Genomic DNA, 24,025 nt, shown 5'->3' with positions numbered 1-24,025 from the left:
TTGAAGAGATTATAGTCGAAAACTTCCCTAACATGGGAAAGGAAATAGCCACCCAAGTCCAGGAAGTGCAAAGAGTCCCATACAGGAAAAACCCAAGGAGAAACACGCAGAGACATATAATAATCAAATTGGCAAAAATTAAAGACAAAGAAAAATTATTGAAAGCAGCAAGGGAAAAATGACAAATAATATACAAGGGAACTCCCATAAGGTTAACAGCTGATTTCTCAGCAGAAACTCTACAAGCCAGAAGGGAGCGGCATGATATACTTAAAGTGATGAAAGGGACGAACCTACAACCAAGATTACTCTACGCAGCAAGGATCACATTCAGATTTGATGGAGAAATCAAAAGCTTTACAGAAAAGTAAAAGCTAAGAGAACTCAGCACCACCAAACCAGCTCTACAACAAAGGCTAAAGGAACTTCTCTAAGTGGAAAACACAAGAGAAGGAAAGGACCTACAATAACAAATCCAAAACAATTAAGAAAATGGTAATAGGAACACACATATTGATAATTACCTTAAACGTGAATGGATTAAATGCTCCAGCCAAAAGACACAGGCTCGCTGAACGGAGACAAAAACAAGACCCATATATATGCTGTCTACAAGAGACCCACTTCAGACCTAGAGACACATACAGACTGAAAGTGAGGGGATGGAAAAAGATATTCTATGCAAATGGAAATCAAAAGAAAGCTGGAGTAGCAATACTCATATCAGATAAAATAGACTTTAAAATAAAGAATGTTGCAAGAGACAAGGAAGGAGACTACATAATGATCAAGGGATCAATCCAAGAATAAGATATAACAATTGTATATGTATATATACCCAACATAGGAGCACCTCAATACATAAGGCAACTGCTAACAGCTATAAAAGAAGAAATTGACAGTAACACAATAAAAGTGGGAGACTTTAACACCTCACTTGCACCAATGGACAGATCATCCAAACAGAAAATTATAAGGAAACACAAGCTTTAAATGACACAGTAGACCAGATAGATTTAATTGATACTTATGGGACATTACATCCAAAATCGGCAGATTACACTTTCTTCTCAAGTGCACACGGAACCTTCTCCAGGATAGATCACATCTTGAGTCACAAGTCAAGCCTCGGTAAATATAAGAAAATTGAAATCATATCAAGCATCTTTTCTGACCACAGCACTATGAGATTAGAAATAAATTACAGGGAAAAAAATGTTAAAACACAAACACATGGAGGCTAAACAATATGTTACTAAAAAACCAAGACATCACTGAAGAAATCAAAGAGGAAATAGAAAATACCTAGAGACAGATGACAATGGAAACACAATGATCCAAAACCTATGGGATGCAGCAAAAGCAGTTCTAAGAGGGGAGTTTATAGCAATACAAGCCTACCTCAAGAAACAAGAAACATCTCAAATAAACAATCTAACCTTACACCTAAAATGGACTAGAAAAGAAGAACAAACAAAACCCAAAGATAGTAGAAGGAAAGAAATCATAAAGATCAGAGCAGAAATAAATGAAATAGAAACAAACAAAATAATAGCAAAGATCAATAAAACTGAGAGCTGATTCTTTGAGAAGATAAACAAAATTGATAAACCATTACCCAGACTCATCAAGAAAAAGAGGGAGAGGACTCAAATCAATAAAATTAGAAATGGAAAAGGAGAAGTTACAACAGACACTGCAGAAATACAAAGCATCCTAAGACACTACTACAAGCAACTCTATGCCAATAAAATGGACAACCTGAAAGAAATAGACAAATTCTTAGAAAGGTATAACCTTCCAAGTCTGAACCAGGAAAAAATAGAAAATACGAGCAGACCAATCACAAGTAATGAAATTGAAACTGATATTAAAAATCTTCCAACAAACAAAAGCCCAAGACCAGATGGCTTCACAGGCGAATTCTATCAAACATTTAGAGAAGAGCTAACACCTATGCTTCTCAAACTCTTCCAAAAAATTGCAGAGGGAGGAACACTCTCAAACTCATTCTATGAGGGCACCATCACCCCGATACCAAAACCAGACAAAGATACTACAAAGAAAGAAAATTACAGACCAATATCACTGATGAATACAGATGCAGAAATGCTCAACAAAATACTAGCAAGCAGAATCCAACAACACATTAAAAGGATCATACACCATGATCAAGTGGGATTTATCCCAGGGATGCAAGGATTCTTCAATGTACACAAATCAATCAATGTGATAAACCATATTAACAAATTGAAGAATAAAAACCATATGATCATCTCAATAAGATGCAGAAAAAGCTTGTGACAAAATTCAACACCCATTTATGATAAAAACTCTCCAGAAAGTGGGCATAGCGGGAACCTACCTCAACATAATAAAGGCCATATACGACAAACCCACAGCAAACATCATTCTCAATGGTGAAAAACTGAAAGCATTTCCTCTAAGATCAGGAACAAGACAAGGACGTCCACCCTCGCCACTATTATTCAACATAGTTTTGGAAGTTTTAGCCACAGCAATCAGACAAGAAAAAGAAATAAAAGGAATCCAAATCGGAAAAGAAGAAGTAAAACTGTCACTGTTTGCAGACGACATGATACCATACATAGAGAATCCTAAAAATGCCGTCGGAAAACTACTAGAGCTAATCAATGAATTTGGTAAAGTTTCAGGATATAAAATTAATGCACAGAAATCTCTTGCATTCCTATACATTAACAACAAAAATCAGAAAGCGAAATTAAGGAAACAATCCCATTCACTACTGCAACAAAAGGAAAAAAATATCTAGGAATAAACCTACCTAAGGAGACAAAAGATCTGTATGCAGAAAACTATAAGACACTGATGAAAGAAATCAAAGATAACACAAACAGATGCAGAGATATACCATGTTCTTTGATTGGAAGAATCAACATTGTGAAAATGACTAGACTACCCAAAGCAATCTATAGATTCAATGCAATCCCTATCAAATTATCAATGGCATTTTTTACAGAACTAAAACAAAAAATCTTAAAATTTGTATGGAAACACAAAAGACCCTGAATAGCCAAAGCAATCTTGAGGGAAAAAAATAGAGCTGGAGGAATCAGATTCCCTGACTTCAGACTATACTACAAAGCTAGAGTAATCAAGACAACACGGTACTAGCACAAAAACAGAAATATAGATCAATGGAATAGGATAGAAAGCCCAGAGATAAACCCATGCACTTATGGTCAACTAATCCATGACAAAGGAGGCAAGGATATACAATGGAGAAAAGACAGCATCTTCAATAAGTGATGCTGGGAAAATTGGACAGCTACACATAAAAGAATGAAATTAGAACACTCCCTAACACCATACACAAAAATAAACTCAAAATGGATTAAAGACCTAAATGTAAGACTGGACACTACAAAACCCTTAGAGGAAAACATAGGAAGAACACTCTTTGACATATATCACAGCAAGATCTTTTTTGACCCACTGCCTAGGTTAATGGAAATAAAAACAAAAATAAACAAATGGGACCTAATGAAACTTAAAAGCTTTTGCACAGCAACGGAAACCATAAACAAGACAAAAAGACAACCCTCAGAATGGGAGAAATTATTTGCAAACAAAGCAACTGATAAAGTATTAATCTCCAGAATTTACAAGCAGCTCATGCAGCTCAGTATCAAAAAAACAAACAACCCAATAGAAAAATGGGAAGAAGACCTAAATAGATATTTCTCCAAAGAAGACATACAGATGGCCAATAGGCATGTGAAAACCTGCTCAACATCACTAATTATTAGAAATGCAAATCAAAACTACAGTGAGGTATCACCTCACACCGGTTAGAATGGGCTACATCAGAAAATCTACAAACAAGAAATGCTGGAAAGGGTGTGGAGAAAAGGGAACCCTCTTGCACTGTTGGTGGGAATGTAAATTGATTCAGCCACTATGGAGAACAGCATGGAGGTTCCTTTAAAAACTAAAAATAGAATTACCATATGACCCAGCAATCCCACTACTGGGCATATACCCTGAGAAAACCATAATTCAAAAAGACACATGCACCCCAATGTTCATTGCAGCACTATTTACAATAGCCAGGAAGCAACCTAAATGCCCATCGACAGAAGTATGGATAAAGATGTGGTACATATATACAATGGAATATTACTCAGCCATAAAAAGGAATGAAATTGGGTCATTTGTAGAGATGTGGATGGACCTAGAGACTGCCATACAGAGTGAAGCAAGTCAGAAAGAGAAAAACAAATATCGTATATTAACGCATATATGTGGAATCTAGAAAAATGGTGCAGATGAACCGGTTTGCAAGGCAGAAATAGAGACACAGATGTAGAGAACAAATGTATGAACACCAAGGGGGAATCGTGGGAAGGGGTGGTGGTGGGATGAATTGGGAGGTTGGGATTGACATATATACACTAATATGTATAAAATAGATAGCTAATAAGAACTTTCTGTATAAAAAAATAAATAAATAAAACTAAAAAAAAAAGTTCTGAAATACATTGCAGCATAGATGAATCTTGAGGACATTATGCTAGGTGAAATCAGCCAGTCACAGAAGGACTAACACTGTACGATTTCACGTATATAAAGTATCTAAAATAGTAAAACTTATAGAAGCAAAGAACAGAATGGTGGCTTTTGATTTTCATATGCACAACTCCAGAAAAGTAAATGAAGCTAGCAGTGGTACTGGGACTGAACAGGAAGGTAACGGAGGACCAAGAAAGCTGGAGAGGAGAAAATGAGCTCTCAGGGCCTGTTCTGGGCCAGGCGCTTTGCATTTGCCATCACATTTATTCTTTATAACATTGAGAGCCAGTGTTTGTTTCTCCATAGAAACCACATTGTACCTATGACTTGATACTGTACCAGAGAATCATCTGTACATGATTAGGGGGCCATGACCTTTTCCTTACACCATACTGAAGATACAGGTATGACAATAATACTCCTCACCATGTTGGCAGGGGTGGGGGTAGGTGGGCAGATGGTTTGTTAAACATTTCCTGCCAACCTAATGTTCCCTTTTGCAGATACTGGCGTTGTAGACTGGTGGTGAAGGGGATTTCTTCCAAACTAACAAAGATACTGAGTATTAGCAGCTTTTGTTATAGATTCCCAACGGTAGCAAACATTTCTGTGCAGATGCAATTATAGCACGTCTCCGAATGTCACAGGTGCCTACCTCTCAGCATGGAATCTGATGTCCCTTCCAGAGAAACAGAAATGACCCAAGGCTCTGATGGGGGCCCCAACGACTCTACTCTCCGATTCTGGAAACAGGAAAAAAGGGGAAAAGTTGGACTCAGAAGAGAATTTTGTGAAGTTATCTGAAAAAGAAGAGGATTCACACAGAATCTTTTATAAAGCACACAATAAACAAAGGAAAAAAATAATAAATAAATATTTTCTTTCTCAGGTTAAGAAGAATATATCAAATTAGCTTACTGAGCAGAGAGAAGGGAGATTATTGCAAGAAAAGTTGGGGCAGGGCAGTGAAGAGGAGAAAGGAAAGTTAAGTTTACAGAAAAGGAGAGTGCCACGGTGTGCTGAGGGTTAATAAGGAAGGAAAGATTAAGATGACAAAGCAGGAGAGAGTTGGGTGAGTGCCAGGCTAGAGCAGAAGTGTGGACCTCAGGCCCATGGCCTTCAGCCCTCTGTAAGCACATCAGGGGAGGCATTTCTAAAGTCAAGAGTGGAAAGCTGATTTGAGTATCCTATTTCACTTTTCCCCCCTTGATATTAGTAAATATAGACAAGATAAAATAGAATCAGAGGGCATGGACACTGAAATTAGAATTAAGCACAGAAGCCTCTTGTTGATGCTGTACTTAACCACATACAGGAGAAATCATTTAAAATAACATAGAACTATAATGCAGATGTGATGGCATAAATTCCTTCATTAGCATATGAAATGACTTCTTCAGATATAGATCCAACACTTGGAGAAGGAGAGATTTCTGAGAAGATACATGAGACCTGTCGTAAGAATGTGCTTGAGGAGGGCTTCCCTCGTGGTGCAGTGGTTGAGAGTCTGCCTGCCGATGCAGGGGACACGGGTTCGTGCCCCGGTCCGGGAAGATCCCACATGCCGCGGAGTGGCTGGGCCCGTGAGCCATGGCCGCTGAACCTGCGCGTCCAGAGCCTGTGCTCCGCAATGGAAGAGGCCACAACAGTGAGAGGCCCGCGTACCGAAAAAAAAAAGAATTTGCTTGAGGAGAAAAAGTATCAGAATTCTATTTTTACCCTTGATCAAATTCTGGACACTTATAGAAAGTGGAAGGAAAGCAGGCTGTGAAATGGAAGGAAAATAATGAAAGTAGTTAGATGTTCTAAGTGCACCAAATGTCACAGGGTGGGCACTCTGTACATGTGTATCTTGAAGATGATGCGATGTGAAACATGCGCCAGATACAACATGGTACCTGGCTCTGAATAAAGATTGTTACCTGTGCACAAGGTACCTGCTTATCCAGAAAAACGAGCTGTGGTTGTACTGTAAGTTCTTTTCCCACTTCTCCATCTGAAGGCTGGACTAGGACTGAAAGACCATAGGGCCGAATATATATCAAGTTCCCAGTTTCGAAATTGCTTGTATTTCTGGCACATGTTAAAAAAGAAAAGAATACATGCCTAAGATTACAGATATCATATCACTGCAGTAGCTTTTTTCCATAACACGTTATTACCAGTGAGAAGATTTGCATTTGCCTTTGTTTCTAGAAACTGAATAATACACTGTATAGCAAACATGACCTTATAACTAAAGAATAATTATATATTTACTTTATATGTTTGCTTTGCCATAGGAAAGAATGCACTGGTTGGGGCGGGGGGGTGGGGGAGGTGGGAGGAGAACATACTATGAACTTAGATTTTTATCACAATTTGTTAATATCAGCTCCAAAAAAGCCTTAGTGAGGCAACTTATCAGACTAAAATATTTAGAAGGTGGGGATGTGTTCTAAGTATGCTAGTAAACCAGCTCTCCCCCAAGAGGTGTTAGTGTTTTCCAATTTCCACAGTATAAATATATTCACCATGGCTAATTCTGTGGTACCAAGATGACGTCACCGAAAAGAACTGGAAAGAGATGCCTGGGAGCAACCTCCCACACCACTGTTTCACATGGAATAGCTCATTTAATCTCACAACCACCCTTTCATGTTCATTGTCTCCACAGGATGCTTGCACTAAATAGAATCGACAACTGTGGAATTCATTGATTAATTGATTTCAGTTGAATGAAGTCCTTAGGGAGAATAATACTTATTTATAATTAATATATGCTGAGCACTTACACCCTGTACCAAGTACTAGTCTATGCTTTCCACCTATAAACTCATTGCATCTTTAAAGTGGCACTATGACATAGGTACTCTTATTTGCACATGAAGAAACTGAGGTCCAAAAAGGCTTCAGTATTTTTCCAAAGGTCTTACCAAGAGTAAGTGTATGACCAAGGTCCAGAGCTATACTGTTTTTCATCTCTTTTGAGCACATTAATTGCTGATGTGACTTAGCAATAAAATGGAATAATTATAAAATAAAATAGTTACATAATTCATGATACCTCAAAACATTTTTTTACCGGAGCTTTGGTATTTTGGAAGACCCAAGGCAGCGCTATTAAACGAATATTCTGGGTTATACACCTATTGTCCCATTAAGCCTATTGTGTATTACACATCAGAGGCATGCAATAGAGTTTTAGCAATTAAATGGATATATATAGACACTATATATCACACATATTACCCTAATATAGGGTAATAGATTACCGTCAAAACACCCTAGGTCAGGTCTAACAAGGCTTTGAGGTTTTTTTTAAATAGTATCCTACCCAGCCCTCAGTTAAATGCTTGTGAGTCAACTACTTGGTCCCCTAATCTTTGTTTTTTTTCTTATGTGAGGAGAAAAGGATATTTATTTTAACAGAGAGTGTATGTGAGGTAAAGGTGACAATTAGTCCTAAGAAGAGGAAACAGTGCAAGAACAAATACAGAGGATCACAAACTATGAAGTTTCTGTAGGGAGCAATTTCCCTCTCCCCTGAGAATCCTGGAAAATGGGGGATGGGGCATGTGTGGTCCTACGAATCCCTTTTGGTCATTTGCCAGCTAAGGCCCTGACCTCTGCTAGAATCACTCACTGGGAATTCCACACACACTAGTCTGATCATCATTTATTAGTTTGCTTAGCCTGAATGAGTAAGGCTCCTTTTTATTTAAAGAAAAAATTGAAATCATATTTTAAAACCCCATGTTATTCATTGCATCCTCTATGGCTCCTAGGTTACTGGAAAATTCTAACATTGTTATCACATACTATTTCTCCACTGGCCTATTTTTTTTTTTTTTTTTTCGGTATGCGGGCCTCTCACTGCTGTGGCCTCTCCCGTTGCGGAGCACAGGCTCCGGATGCGCAGGCTCAGTGGCCATGGCTCACGGGCCCAGCTGCTCCGCGGCATGTGGGATCTTCCCGGACCGGGGCACGAACCCGTGTCCCCTGCATTGGCAGGCGGACTCCCAATCACTGCGCCACCAGGGAAGTGGCCTATTTCTTAAAAGCTTTCTGATGCAGGACAGGATGCAGGCTGGCCGTGTAGGTTAAAGAAACCAAAAGACTCCATCCAAGGTCCTGACATAAGTACGTTGATGTCTAGAGACGAAGGGATGGGAACCAACTACCTGAACACTTGCTAAAAGGCCCGTCCCTGACACACTTTAAAGTTTATTGTGAGCAAACATCTCTGATTAAATGTAAACAGCATCCCACTGGAGGTCAGAGACTTGCTGCTACAGCATATCCCAAGGTAATACCACTTTAAGCTCCACATAAACTCGTAGGCAGTTTCTAACCTAAAACCTGACCGTAGGTGGTACAGTTTTTTACGATATGTTATAATAGTGCAATAAATCTGTTAGCTTAAAATCGAATCTCCGTGGCCTTTTAGAGAAATCATCATTAAATGCAGGGTCTTGTTAATGATGCCATCGAAGTGAAATTGTTTAATCTGCTAAGGGGGTGAAAGGTCACCAAATGAATTTTTTATAATACATCAACTTGACACGCAATAGGGAAAACTGTAATAGATAAAAGCAAAGGAAAAGGGCACTGTCTTCTTCTGATAGGTCAATAGCAGCCAAGAGAGTCACTCATCCACTTTCCTTTCACGATGGGGCTCCTTTTGCATTTAATATGGACACCCAATTAATACCTCAGCACCACAGACAACCTCATTTTAGGTGACTTATAGCAATTTCTCCCCCTTCCCTGAAATGAAAGTGATCACAATACATCATAGCATTGTGCGAATTAACGTTAATTGATTCAAGTTACCAAGCAATGATGGGCCACTTATATAACCTAGGCGTTATTGGGTGCTAGAAGGGATGGAGGGAAGATTAGATTCCAGTGTCCGTTGCTGTGACGACGGGAATCACCTGACGCCTTGTTAGACAGTTGTAAGGTTCTATTGCTGGCCCCAGTGGGGTCGTCAGTAAACCAGAGTGATGTCCAAACATCATTATCCGCTGCTCCGATATTAAAGCAAAGGGATTAGCAACTTATTGCAAGCAACCTGGATTTGTCATTGTGCTGTCGTTATCCAATTTCCAACTGCTAATGTGACTGTAGCCTGCAGGCAGAAGGACCTACAGCCAAACTTTAAAAAATGGGGGAGGAAAGTTCCCTCCAATCCTCCCAGTTTAACCACTATTTCACAGCTTCCAATAGCCAGCCAGGTATGTGGAAGAATTTTTTTTTTCCTTCAGTGCTTAAGTGCTAGCAAAAGAGAAAGACCAAGAAAATACAGAAATGTCTGAGTTCAGAGATCACTACTATTCACTCCAGCTCTTGCTTTTTAATCTGCCCGATCTGCAATGCTTCCCCTACAGAGGAGGGGATTGTTTCTATCTGCATAGCAAACTGAGCAAACAAATAAATAAATCATCTGATGAAGGCTAGCTCTGGGCAGTGAGGTGAGGGTGGGGCGTTTGGAGATACTTCCTCACTTCCTCTTCAGCCTTGGCCTCCTCAAAGTTACTAAGTCAGGTTCCTATAAAAGAGCTCCATGTTTTGATTAAATTTTTTAGGGTATGCCGTGAGGGAACTTAAATTTCAGAGGAGTTTGCAAGATTCTGTACCCTGGAAGAAGAAAGCAAATTCTCCACTCAGTTCAGTTTAACAAACAAATGTTAACCCTTCCACCATGTACAAATATTGTTTTAGGCACTATGAGATAGGCAAAGATAAATACAACACCATAACCTCGGTCCCTCAGGAATGTTCTTCCACAGAGTCCGTAAGGCAAGAATGACTTTCCTGGCTATCTTTCAGAGCTGACACATACCATTTTATTTATATTTCATAGTCTTAATGCTCCCTGTTAAACCTAGCCAAATGCCCTTAGCTGCCATCAACTCCTAAGAGAGAAAAAAATGTCTTATGATCTCATGGTTTCTTTCTGGCACCATAGCATAGTGATTCCAAACTTCGCACATTACAAGCATCCAATACATGTTACTATAGGAACACTATGACCAATCAGTACCCACCATGCACTTCCTCTGTTCTTAGGTCATTAAAATGCCTCTAGAAAGCCGCCACCTATCTTGGACTGGCCAACTTCAAGTTCTGATACACTCTTGAACTGGTGCACTTACTGCTGTGCTCTAATACTTGTTATTAAACTCTTATGGTTCTTTGGAAATTTTCATTTCAAACTGAGATTTGAGGAACCACAGGCATAGGTTGCACTGTGCCATGAGAATATAAAGACACAAAATAAACATGGCACAACCTCCAACAAGGTCAACTCAGAGGTCAAAACCTAAGTATTTTAGTCAGAAAATTGTTCAAAATAATATTTTATAATAAATCTAGCATGAATATCTTATCTGGGATAATGTAAATTCTGAATACATTTTTAAGATCATACACAAATATTCAAAATTTCCTGTTTGCGATGGAGTCCCCTAGCAGTCATAGTCTAACCAGGAAAAGAGAAATCACTCAAGATCTATGGAAGAGATTTGTTACAGGATATTGGTTGCACAGGAGTATTAGAATAGCAGAGAAGTCAAACCGGTTACATTTCACTATTTGCAACATGTATTTAATGATCACTTATGGTGCATGACACTGCTTAGGTACTCTTGGGAGTATAATAGTAAATTGAAGCCTTGACCAACAAATGAATATTATAAAGATAAAAATATACTAATTTTATGAAAAACCAGATTAATGGTTAAGCAGGTTCATATTGAATTAATGATTTCCTTGTAATAGATATAGAATAATGAGATTTAATATACCATATTCTTATTAGACAGTTGTGTAAATGTTTGTTTTCCCTATCTATTAATTTTTAAATCTCTAGATTTTCATATGAGCCATACAATTTTTTGGACATAATAACTGTTCAATTAATGTTTGGGAAATAAAAAACATTCAAATGTAAGTTTTCATGAGTCTTTATTATATTTAGCTACAACTTCACCACCCGTACACACAAATCTTAAATTGATTGTAAGGTAGTACGGTTCCGGTTCAATTTCGGAATTAGAACTACATGTGCATGTGGGTGGAAAACTACTGGATGCAGATAAGTCAACAGCAATAATGGATTAGAATTTTCCTCCTGTTTATAAGGAAGAGAGAAGGGAAAATGTAAACTGTAGAAGTAGAATCAAAGATTTAGTGGTCTGGGGCCATTTAGTATAAGAACAAGGGTCCCTAAGGGCATCACTGCAGTAACAGAGCTGTGAAATAAATGATAGCTTTAATGATGACATGAATCATCAATAAAAATGTGAAAGGTCTACATTATTTTCCATTTAATAAGGCTGGATAATATCTATTTCTTTTTAGTTTAAGAGATGAAGTCTTTTTTAAAATGTAGTGATAAAATAAACAATTTTTAATTAAATGGAAAGTTTAATTAAAAATGAGATGCAGAGCATCTCATTTTCCCGCAAAGCCACATATATAAAATACCATTCTGATAATTTTGCCATCCACCTAACTCAACAAAGCAGTGAATTTGTATTGTAGTGAAAAAAAGAAATGGTGCAAAAACACTCTTTAATGGCAAAGTTGTGGTTTTGCCAGGAGGGAGGAAAGAGACAGGCTAGCAGTACGGGAATCCCTTCCCGGACGAATATTCTGCCAGTCTTGAGAAGAGCATCCTTCAGTGTTGACAGAAAGACCCTGTCCTTGCATACTCCAAATAGCTGTTTCCTAGAATGCAGGTGCCCAAGGGGCAGGGAGAGATTGCACAAGAGAAGATGTTAAATGAGTCTGAATGTCACCAAATGACTCATGTCACCAATTGTCTCTCCTAGTTTTCTTCTCTATTCCAAGTCAGCTTGATAAGGTGTGTCTTATACACAGTGAGGAAACTTAAAAAGCTACTAATGTGAAGGGTGCAAAACACACAGGTGTATACCGCCACAGAGCCATGCTCACATTCCCTATAACTGTTTTTAGGGTCCAAGGTTCATGGCAACGTCAGAAACAAAGAGTTTTATGTGAGATAGCGTATTAGTTTTCTATGGCTGTGAAACAAAACTCCACACACTCAGTGGCTTAAAATATCACAAATCTATGATCTTCAGGTTGTGGGTCAAGAGTTTAGACAGGCTTGGCTGGGAGTTCACTGCTTAAGTGGAGGCTCTCAGGAGAATCCACTTCCAAACTCATTCCAATTGTTGGTGGAATTCATTTCCTTGTGGCTGTGGAATGGAGGTCCCTGTTTCCCTGTGGGCTGTCAGCCAAGGTCCACTCTGTACTTACAAAGTGCATCTGATTTTTTTCTCATGTGGTGCCTTTCATCCTAAAAGCAGTGACACTTCAATTCCTTCTCACACTTGGAATCTCTCTGCCTTCCTCTTCTGCCACAGCAGGATAAAGCTCTCCTCTTTTAAGGGCTGTTGTGTGTGATTGTGCCACCTTGATAATCCTGGGTATTCTCTCCAACTTAAGGTCTACTGTGCCACATAACACAGTGTCTTCATAAAAATTCTATCTGATCCTATTCATAGGTTCCCAGGATTAGGGCAGTACACTTTTGGGTGGTCATTTTAGAAATTCTCAACCACAAATAGCTTTAGCATTTCAATAGCTAAACTTCCATGAAAGATACAGATATATTTATGCTTACCAAATGACAAAGAATATTATTTAGAGGTGGGTTGTTTTTATGAAGCAGGAGAAAGAGAGGGAGAAGAAGAAAAGACAGGAGGGAAAGAAATTCAAAAGAGCAAAAATCAAATTTCTACTGCCAGGATTCCAGATAAAAGGCAGAATATAAAATAAGACCCTCGTGGGGAACCCCAAGTTTAAAAAGCAGAGGTTGAACATATGTTTATCTCTGTTCCCTCTACTCCACCGAAATTACTTAAAAGGAGAAAAATGAATAAAAATGGTGTAAATCAACATGGATAAAGAAGGCAGGAGAGGAGAGAGCAACCAACAACAGAGGTTAACAAAGCTTTGGAAGATGGAAGACAGGTTCATGGAACAGACTTAGCCATGCAGAAGACACTTAAATCTAGATGCCTCTAGAGGAGGATAAAGACTGGGAGAGGCCAATGTGTTGTATATTATTTGGTTAAAACAATAGCACTCCAGTTCTCCCCACAAAGCAGAAAGTTGGTAGCTTTTTGAAAGCAGGTAGTACTCCCCTTGATAAGTAAATGTCTGATATGGCCTCAATTTGCTGAAATGCATGTAACGTCATTAAATTAACAAGAGTGAACCTTTAAAGAACATTGTAGATGTTTCCACTGAAAGGCCTATGTCCTCAGACTAATTTCTGCTGTCTAAAGGTCAATTCATTAGCTTGTCAATGGCTCTCCAGTGAGTTCAATGGAAGTCTGAGTTGACACTGATCGAAGTTGAAAGAAACAGGGCTGGCCCTGGGATCTGCCCCAGGCTTCAGGGTTGTTTACCATACTGTACAATTCTTAGGACCATGGGAAAGCTTGCTGGTTCTCATTAAGTCCCTTAGGACACGGCATTTCTCATTCTGCAGAGAGTTATTCAGATATACTTAAGAAGCAGCCTTTCGTTAGCTTCAGAAGATTTTTTTTTTTGCATATCTAGGAAACCTCTCTTAAAATACTAAAGAAACTGAGAGAGATGGGGACTATAACACATCCCAACAGAAAACTGATGCTACCTGTCACCAATTGTCTGTCTGAGTTTTCTTCTCTATTCCAAGTCAGCTTGATAAGGTGCTCCTTATACAGAGTGAGGAAACTTAAAAAGCTACTAATGTGAAACTGTTGATACATGTTCAGCAGTTTCTTATCAAGTCAGAAATACATAAGTTAAAAATGAAAACATGATGGCTATGACAGATGGTGGGCAATAAAGGTGCTCTTTTCTCTGAAGCTCACGATAGGATGATATCCCACACACATATGTGTGCATACCTACACTTGTGCTGGGTCCACTCTCTTTCCTGGGTTTCCTCTGCTTTATCTCCATTGCTTCTACTCTTTGACTTTGCTCTCCTTCTAGTTAAAAGCTAAATACTCACTGAGTCTTTTTTGTTGTTGTTGTTGTTTGGGGTTTTTTTTTAATTTATTTTTTTTCTTATTAGTCATCCATTTTATACACTTCAGTGTATACATGTCAATCCCAATCGAGTCTTTTTTTATATAATATAAAAATCAGTCATTTTAGAAGGATGACCTATTAAGAAAGCTCAGTACTGTAAAATCTAAATCAAATTGAGCAACGAACTGGCTCTATTTCTCTCTAGTCACCCACACATAGAATATGCTCATGAGAACTCGGTGGAATCTAAATGAAACTGGACTAAAGGAAAGAAAATATATTTAAATGTAAGCTAAGATACATTAGCACCATCTTTTCTCAGATTCCTGATTTTTATATTATCATGCATAATATCATAATTACATTAATAACATGGTGAAGGTTTAGTGGTTAGTAAAAATATCTAAGATATAATAGATTCTGAGCGCTCATGCAACTAGGAGTATTTTTAAATTCTAAACTAACAATCCTCAAAGCCCTTCACATCAACCAGAATCCAGAAAAAAAATTGCTTGAGGTTTCTTTCCATATCTTCCGTACATACTAGTGTCCTGTAAGGAAGAGGAACACCAAAGACAGGTAAAGTATGCTACATAAACATTAGCAAAACTTTCATTTGGATATGTTTCTCTACGTATAAAAAGGCAATCAATGTATTAGTTGAATATTCCCTAAAATGTGAAGGTGTGTCTTTTTGTTTTGCTTTTTACTTTATAGTGAATACCACATCCACTGGAGATGGTTGTATAGAAGTAATTAATACCCATTAAATATTAGTTGCTTATTTATTAGCACTACGACAAATACAGTGAAAGAGCAGCAAGAGAATAATCTAAAACAATATGAGCATTCTAAACTTTCACTGAGTAACATAGCTCAGAATCTAAATAATTTTTACCTATTTCAGGGACCCAACATCAACTATATCAACTAAAAACGTGCATAGGTTTGAGCTTATTTTTCCAGTGGTGATGACAAGCTTGCAGGGAATATCCATGTTTGAATCTCCTGAGTCCTCTATAACCAAGCAGCATGCATGTGTGAAACGGTTAGTTTATACACGTTTTCTAAGCATTATGGCAATTTCATATTGTCTCTCAGTTTGGAGTATCATTTCTGGTTCTTTCGTATCTGCTAAAAATTAGAGCTTGGGACTCTAACAGTCTTGACCTTGTGACAGATGTCTTAGATGAACTTGGGCTGGACAATTCATTTCTTGGGTTATACAATGTACAAAAAAATTGAGAGTCATTTATACTTGCCTCCTCTTATTGTGTACCTCATGTACTTCTTCATGTACTAAGCTCGGGGAAATATTCAGCTAAATTTACTTCTGAAGTGTGTAGTAAACACTGATCTGGTAAAGAACTTCAAAATACAAGCTTGTAGAGTCCGAAGAGCATAGCACAAAGGGTATTATGGATCCTACACAGGTCTGTGCCATAAACATAGTTGGCAGCAATCATGTTCTGCCTCATGCAATTTGACATCCTTTCAGGGCTTTATAATCCTAGGTTAAATAAAACCCAATCAGGGTCACAGCTTTAGCTTAGTGAACTCCTGGGCATCCCTCCAAAATGTTCCTAAATATAAGTCTCTTCCCCAGTCCCTACAGGCAGTATTATTAACAACACCCTGAGTACTCAAGTCTTAGCTCATAGCTCTATGGAATTGTGATAGATAGTGTTTTTGTCCCATAAGGCAAAGATCATATCAGTTTCACCTTAGCAAACCGAGAATCTAGCCCACTGCTTAAATATGCGTTACATGATAAATGAATGAACAAGCACATTGAAAACAAGTTGCCTTAGAAAAATCTCTTCCTCCATGTTTTTCATTTTAAAGTACCAAAATAAAACATCTATATCTACCCAGGAAATAGAATAACCATGAAGACTACAGATTTAATAAAGAATTTTAAAATTGAGAATTTAAGTCTATAAGTGGCTCTTGACATTTTTATCCTTATCTTAAAAAGCAGACAGGTTATGTGACTCAGTGTAAGTAGGCTGACATTTGCAATACGCTTCCAAGAAATCAGCTCTCATTTAGAAGTTATTATAATTAGTACTTACCCATAGCCGATGACTCCCTTTGACTGAGTCACTAGTAAGGCCCCAATAGTCATATTCAGAACATTCTCTAGTACTCCAGTCTGCTGAGCAGTGATAACCTGGTGAGCCAAAGTCTGTAATTTGTTACTTGATAAGGATGGAATTACTCCAGTGTTCCTTACTGCTGGCAGATCACCAATTTCAACGACCATCACTTTTGAGATAGTTTCCATAGTGGTGGGCGGTAGGACTCTATATGAGCTCATTTCCATCATGAGAAGTCTACGCTGACCAACTCTATCATGACTGGCACAAGTCACAGTTGGGCAATTGCGCTTTCTCTTTGCTCTACGGTCAGCCATGGCCTTTAAGGTTGCTTCATTACCAGGCATCTCATGAATAAATCTGATTTGGTCTTGGCTAACCTGCAAGAAGTCAGTTAGTCTTTCAAGGGTCATCATTTCCCAGCCTTTTTCTAGAACTGAAAACATCACAGTGAGGGCCAAATGAATGGAAACACCTGAGCGAATTTCAATGGGCTCCTCTCCTTGTAGGACAACATACAAGAGGTTATCCATGATGCTGAAATAGTTGGCGCCAATAGACCCATTCAGCAGTGAGGAAGTTGATTGAACTTGAGTAGGTTTAATGAATCTTTCCCCTAAGAAAACATTCGGGCTCTGGAGTTCATGGTAGAATACAGCCAAGAGGAGCTTGGAGGTACTTTTGTTCCCCAATAGAAAAAAACGCAAAACTTGAGGAGTCTGATCCACAAAGCAGACCTTGGTGATTTCCTTGGTGGGTAAAATGGAATAGAAAGCAGATACAGACCCTGAAGTGGAGCAGGGAGTATTGGCATTTACGCTACTGAAGGTGTCAACAAAACCACTAGTCACAGATACAACTGGATATAACTTTTGCATTGCCCAAGTGGCATCAGCACTGTCAAGAATTAAGATCACTTGGTCAGTCTGTTTGCAGATGTAGCCTTGCATCAGCGATCGGTATGTGCATTTCTGCTCTTCTCTAAATGTGCCTATAAAATAAAGGAAAATAAACAAGTGACGTAAGAACCACAATCTCTCAAAGATGATTTACAATCCATCACTCTCACCATCATCAGTAACCTCAGGAAACATTTATTGAATATTCAAGTGTGAGAATGCAAAAAATTCTTGGGCAAAATATGGAAAGATACAGCTCTTTAATATAATTTAAATTTATATGTTACATAATATGCTATTTAAAATTAATAATGGGCATAATAGCTAAGTGGTAAAAGAGCTGAATAAACAAAGTAATTAAGAAAAAGGAATAATCACTAAGTTCTACATAATGGAAAAAGGATAGGCGAGAAGAGGGTAATGATATTTGAGTCAATGGGAAAGAGGTAGATTGAGGGGGCGGGAACAGAGATTTTATGGAGGTATGTTAAAATTGAAAAGGTATATTGTGACCAGATTGTGAAATAGTTTGGATGTCAGACTATATAATTTCCTCACACTTTTTCTCTAAACATGAAGAATAAAGAAATACAACAGGAGGAGAAGAGGAAAGTAGTAATTTGGGGAGTGTTGACATTAAATAGAGGCCCAAGTTGAGGATGACTGCAGCTAATGAAAACATTTAAAGAAACAGCATTATTCACTATTCCCACTATTCCTAATCTTCCTGTCTATGAACCTAGAGTACTTCCTGTTCTGAATTCAAAGGTATATGTTACCTTCCAACCAAAAAAAGTTCCTTTGACTTTAAATTAGTAGTCACAAAATTGTCTTGTATTGTTTTCTACATATTTTAATTTTCCTTAGTGCATGTTCATCTAAGTAGCCTAAGGACTGGAACCAAAAAAAAATCAAATTATTACTACGTAGGATGTACTACATTTGAGCATGATCTAGCCTCCTTCTGCATCCTTCCTTCCATGTAATATGATAAGAAATCTGTGCCAAGCAAAAGTACAGTGAGGTATCACCTCACACCGGTCAGAATGGCCATCATTAAAAAGTCCACAAACAATAAATGCTGGAGAGGGTGTGGAGAAAAGGGAACCCTCCTATGTTGTTGGTGGGAATGTAAATTAGTGCAGCCACTATGGAAACAGTATGGAGGTTCCTTAAAAAAATAAAAATAGATTTACCATATGATCCAGCAATCCCACTCCTGGCCATATATCCAGAGAAAACTATAATTTGAAAAGATACATACACCCAATGTTCATAGCAGCACTATTCACAATAGCCAAGACACGGAAGCAACCTAAATGTCCATCGACAGATGAATGGATAAACATGTGGTATATATATATATACAATGGAATACTACTTAGCCATAAAAAAGAATGAAATAATGCCATTTGCAGCAACATGGATGGACCTAGAGATTATCATACTAAGTGAAGTAAGTCAGAGAAAGTCAAATATCATATCACTTATATGTGGAATCTAAAATATGATACAAATAAATTTATTTACAAAACAGAAGCAGACTCAACAGACATAGAAAACAAACTTATGGTGACCAAAGGGGAAGAGGGGAGGGAGAAGGATAAATTAGGAGTTTGGGATTCACAGATACAAACTACTATATATAAAATAGATTAAAAAAACAAGGTCCTACTGTATAGCACAGGGAACTATATTCAATATCTTGTAATAACCTATAATGAAAAAAAATCTATATGTATAACTCAAACACTTTGCTGTACATCAGAAACTAACACAACATTATAAATCAACCATACTTCAATTTAAAAAAAGAGTGTCATAGGGCACTGAGGAAAGCTGAAAGAAGAAAAAAAGATCTGTGCCAAAGCTGCCTATGGTGTCAATAAACTTAATTACCAAAATGCTACTTCAGGAGTAGGACACCTGAACCTCAAAAATAACAGCAACAAAAGGGTCAAAATTATAAGGAAAACTGTAAAATATTTCAAATGGAATGATAATGAAATTTTAGCATATCAAAACTGTGGGATGTGGCAAAAACACTGCTTTGAAGGAAACTTATGTTAAATGCTTATATTACAAAAGAAGAATTGTCTAAAAGTGATGCCTTAGGTACTCCCTTACAAATTCAGAAAAAGAGCAAAGTAAACCAAGAGTAAGTAGAAAAAAAGGAAATGATAAATGTAACAGCAAACGTCAATGAAACAGACAACAAACAAACAAACAAGAAAAAACAGAGAAAGTGAACAAAGCTAAAATTTGGTTCTTGGAAAATGTCAACCAATTGATTAACCCCTCGCTAGACTGATCAAGATATAAAGGAAGAAGACACATCACCAATTTCAGGGATGAAAGAAGGATTACGACTTCAGATCCTACAGGCAAAGATTAAGAGACTCTTACAAACAAACTTTATGCCAACAAGTTCAACAACTTCGATGAAATAGGCAGATTCCTTGAAAACTGACACAAAACAGAAAATTCTAATTGCTCTATGTCTCTTAAATCACTTGAATTCATTAAATTAAATATGAAATTGTTAATCTAAGTAGAGATTTAATTATAAAATATTTTTAAATGGTCACCTATACACAGTGTGTTTTTTCCCGGTGGTAATATAATATGGAAACGTTAATGTGAAATCAAGAATTATCTTCCAAAGCATGGAACCAGTATGAAGGGAATTAATTAACTGCACGATCTTAACAGCCGTGGACATTTTGCTTTGAGACCCTGATACATCACTCGCTACTACAGGTATATCATTTTCAAAGGAGATAGTAAGGTAGCCTTTCCTCGTGGGTTATTCTCAAATCACACTAGTTCCTCTTTTCTAAACCTACTGCTCACTCTCCTTTTTACACATTTTTTTCAGCCATGCTGATGCCATTGATGAATCGTTCACATTCCATCCAGTTTTATAGATCTCTGACTTTATTCTTCTTGCTTCTCATTCAGGAGTTATAAGGTCTTTCATAGTGACCTCTGTAGATTGCTAAATTCTTGGAACTGTACCTAAATAAAATACTTATTCTCTTAGTTGATATGATACTCAATCATTCTCTGCTACTAACTAACTATATGTACTTGATAAATTACATAAACACTAGGAACCAATGTCCTTAAGGTGTTATTTCTCAAGGCCTAAGGCTATATCTCATATTTAAATTACCATAGGGTTCAACATCCTACCTCAAACACAGTAGAAATTCCTTAATATGTATTAGTTGATTGACATGTAATGTCCTTTTCAAAACCCCTATTCTTCAAATAACTTTTATCTATTATTTCCAGGTGTCTAGTTATAAGATTATTATTCTATAGCTTGAATACAATTTAAACCAACTCATCACAAGAACAGAGTATACTACAGAAGGGCATTGTGAGAATTGCCCCTTGAATTAATGTTAATATTTGATAGTGTTCTGTGAGAGATCCAACTATTTCACATGAAACCATAAGACTGAAATTATGGCTGATTATATTTATATGAATCTTCTGCTCTTGAATCACATAATTGATCTGTCCACACACAAAAACATTCTGTTATGACAAAGCATTTTTTTCTTGGCTGATTCATTCATTCATTAAACAAATGGAGGAAGGGAGTGAAAGGTTGGATAAGCCTATGAATGAATCAGGAGAACAATGTGTCTTCTGCAGACAGTAAATAGAATGTGCTGGTGGATTTGCTGTAATGACTGAGGCAGCAGGGATACTAAGGAAAACACACCGTATCCTTATATTCTGTAACAGTGGCATGGAAACTATCAGAGGGGTCCTCCTGATAAGACAAAACTTTCACACAGTTTTGTTAATGGGAGACTCTGACTTATTGCTTCAACAGGTCTTAGATGGCCAGAGGGTGGTCATCCCATGTTGTTGCAAATAATATATAATGGTTGCTTGGGAGAGCTTCAGATAGAGAAATATCTGACAGGAAGTCCATAGACTCATGGGAATGGTACCTGGAAGGGGTATGCGATAAAAGAGGGATTAGAATGCCAAGAGGAAGACTTGACCTCACTACAAAGATACCCTCAAGCTATAAGGTTGGTAATCCTTCCTTCCTTCCCTTTTTCTTTCCTCCCTCCCTCTCTTCCTTCCTCCTTCCCTAACTTCCTTTACCTAAAACTTTCTAATAGCAAGTTTAATTATCCATAGTTTATAGATAGAAAAATTGACTCACAGCAATTATGATTCACACAATTACTTAGTAACAGCCATGAGGAAGAGGAGGAAGAGAAAAACATATTTTTTAACTTCTACCTGTGCTCTTGGCAAAATAAAATGGAATCCAAATAACTTCATTTGGGGATTGTATTTAGATGTGGGGTCAGCTGTGATGATTAACCCTGTGGGAAGGGTGCTGTATAGTCAGGAGTTCTCTTAACACAGTCTATTGACAGGAACTCACGGAAAGGTTTTTGGTTATTTGTCAAGTCACATATTTGGCAAGAGTCCATTTGCTTCTTTTCTATTACCATTTGGCCTTTTAAATATTTTAGCATACTTTCCCTGAAGTATAACCGTATAGCCACTAATTTAACAAAGGCAATAGACTAAAGATTATCAGCAAGTCACATTATGTAGTTTTGTAGCCAAATGTGGAATCCTGGTGTTCATAAATAAGAAACTTTACTTTTATTTCTCCAAAACTTACTAATGACTAAGAGACAGTGGTTTATTGGTATCTTACCATCAATTTTCCTATTTCACCTTCAGAGTTAATCAATTCCAGTATTTTAATTTTGATGTGAGGCAAAAATCAAGCACAGGAAAGCAATGCCTGGGATTCCAAAGCTGCTACATGGGTGCAGTTCTTCATTGTGGGAGAGAATTGACATTAACTCCTTAGGAGAGGGCTACGCACACCCAAACACATGTCACGTCCCCTCTCCCAGACACAGCTGGCAGCACCCACATGGACAGTCTGGCTTCCCTTCTAAATAGCGATCCAACTCTTCCCTCCCTGGGTTTCTCTTCCTCCTGCCTCTCTCCATTGGAGAAGGATGTAGTTTTCAGTAATGATTCTCTTTCTCACTTTTTTTTTGTCTTTTCTTTTCTGATTTCTCCAAATGGCCTTATCTGCCAGTCACAATTTTTGTGGTCTGCAATTCTGATCACTTTTAAATGAAACCCATGCTGGCTTTGGTAATCATAATGTCATTTACAATTTACCACTAAACACGTTTATTCAGTTAGTAGCACACTGGAGAAAGAGAACTCCATATGAACTCACCGTGAAAGGCCTAATCTGATTATTTCCTCATGAAAATCCAGGCAGGGGTGCTTGTTAAGAGGGGCTGAGAAAAGAAGGGTGAAAAAAAAAAAAAAACCCACCAAGGTCTGGCCACAGCTGACTTTCATAATCAATGTGAATAGATAAAGTGACCCAGCCTGTCAGGGGCAGCCACCCAGTCGCCCCAGGGCATTCCTCTCCAGAAGGCAAGAGTGGACAGGACTTAATAAATGCTGAGTGACCGGTGAGTATTGGCTTGGCCTATGCTCTTTCATTCAAGATGGACAAGACCAGTGATAAAGTCCAGAAGCTCCTCTCTAAGTGGGGGAAATTAGATGAAGCAGGTTGTATGTGTGTGTGCATGTGTGCATACGTGCACTTGTTTCTATGTGTACTTTAACATCCTAAAATATCCTAGACATACAATATGCTCTGTCTGCCTTTCCCTAGATTGGAAACCATGGACCTAGAAACCAGAAAGGAGGAGCGTTAGGTACTCCTGGTAAAGGAGGAAGCAGAGGAAAAGGTGGGTGGGTATGTATGTGAATGTGTGTGAGTGTGTGTGCACTCAGGTTGCTTCCAGGGTTCTAACAATTATTAACTTTGTGTCAATATTTGTCCTTCCTGTCTTGAAATGAGGATTTTCCACTTCATTTCACATTTGAAAAGAAAATATGCCAAAGGGGTCGTCTTTGGTAGGAAAAAAAATTAAAAGAAAAGGAAAAAGAAAAAATTTCTATCCTTTATTTAGAAAAATGGATCAGAAGGAAAGAAAGAAGTATTTTAAAAATAAATGTTTTGACTCAAAGGCACATGGATTCCTTCCATCTTCCCCATTTCAACAAAAGAGAAAAATGTATATGTTTGAAAATAGCAGATAGCAGATTTTGACAAAAGTATAGCAGATTTTAACAAAAACAAAATATATAATCATTCTCTTATTTTCAAGAAATGAAATCATTTATAATTCTTTTCTGTCAAACAACATTTACACCTCATTGTTTCTAATTTAACAAATATAAATGGCCACAGATCAAATAAAGTGAAGACAAGCTGAATTTATTCCCATTTATATAGGTTGTCATAGACCTTCAGGCTATGAGGAATGAAACTCCAAAATCTGTGTTCCTAAATGTACAAATGGAGTAACTGAAATCTTGCAAAGAAATATTAAAGAAAATATGTAT

General features: G+C 37.6%; 1 protein-coding gene across 2 annotated transcripts in view; it reads right to left on the bottom strand.

Moving 5' to 3' along the window:
- Positions 1–24,025, bottom strand: part of PKHD1 (PKHD1 ciliary IPT domain containing fibrocystin/polyductin) — a gene marked incomplete at both ends in the record, with an annotated part of 425,783 nt that overhangs the window by 24,081 nt on the left and 377,677 nt on the right. For both annotated transcript variants that reach the window (XM_082663569.1, XM_082663570.1), the window contains 3 exons: positions 5,210–5,297; positions 6,492–6,627; positions 16,671–17,685. In XM_082663569.1, the coding sequence (XP_082519695.1) occupies positions 5,210–5,297; positions 6,492–6,627; positions 16,671–17,685 (1,239 nt within the window). The remainder of the gene's footprint in view (positions 1–5,209; positions 5,298–6,491; positions 6,628–16,670; positions 17,686–24,025) is intronic.

The sequence above is a fragment of the Grampus griseus genome (assembly GCF_964374135.1).
Source record: "Grampus griseus genome assembly, chromosome: 10".
NCBI classification, from domain to species: domain Eukaryota; kingdom Metazoa; phylum Chordata; class Mammalia; order Artiodactyla; family Delphinidae; genus Grampus; species Grampus griseus.
The sequence above is the reverse complement of the archived record's forward strand: the minus strand, read 5'-3'. Positions and strand labels throughout refer to the sequence as shown.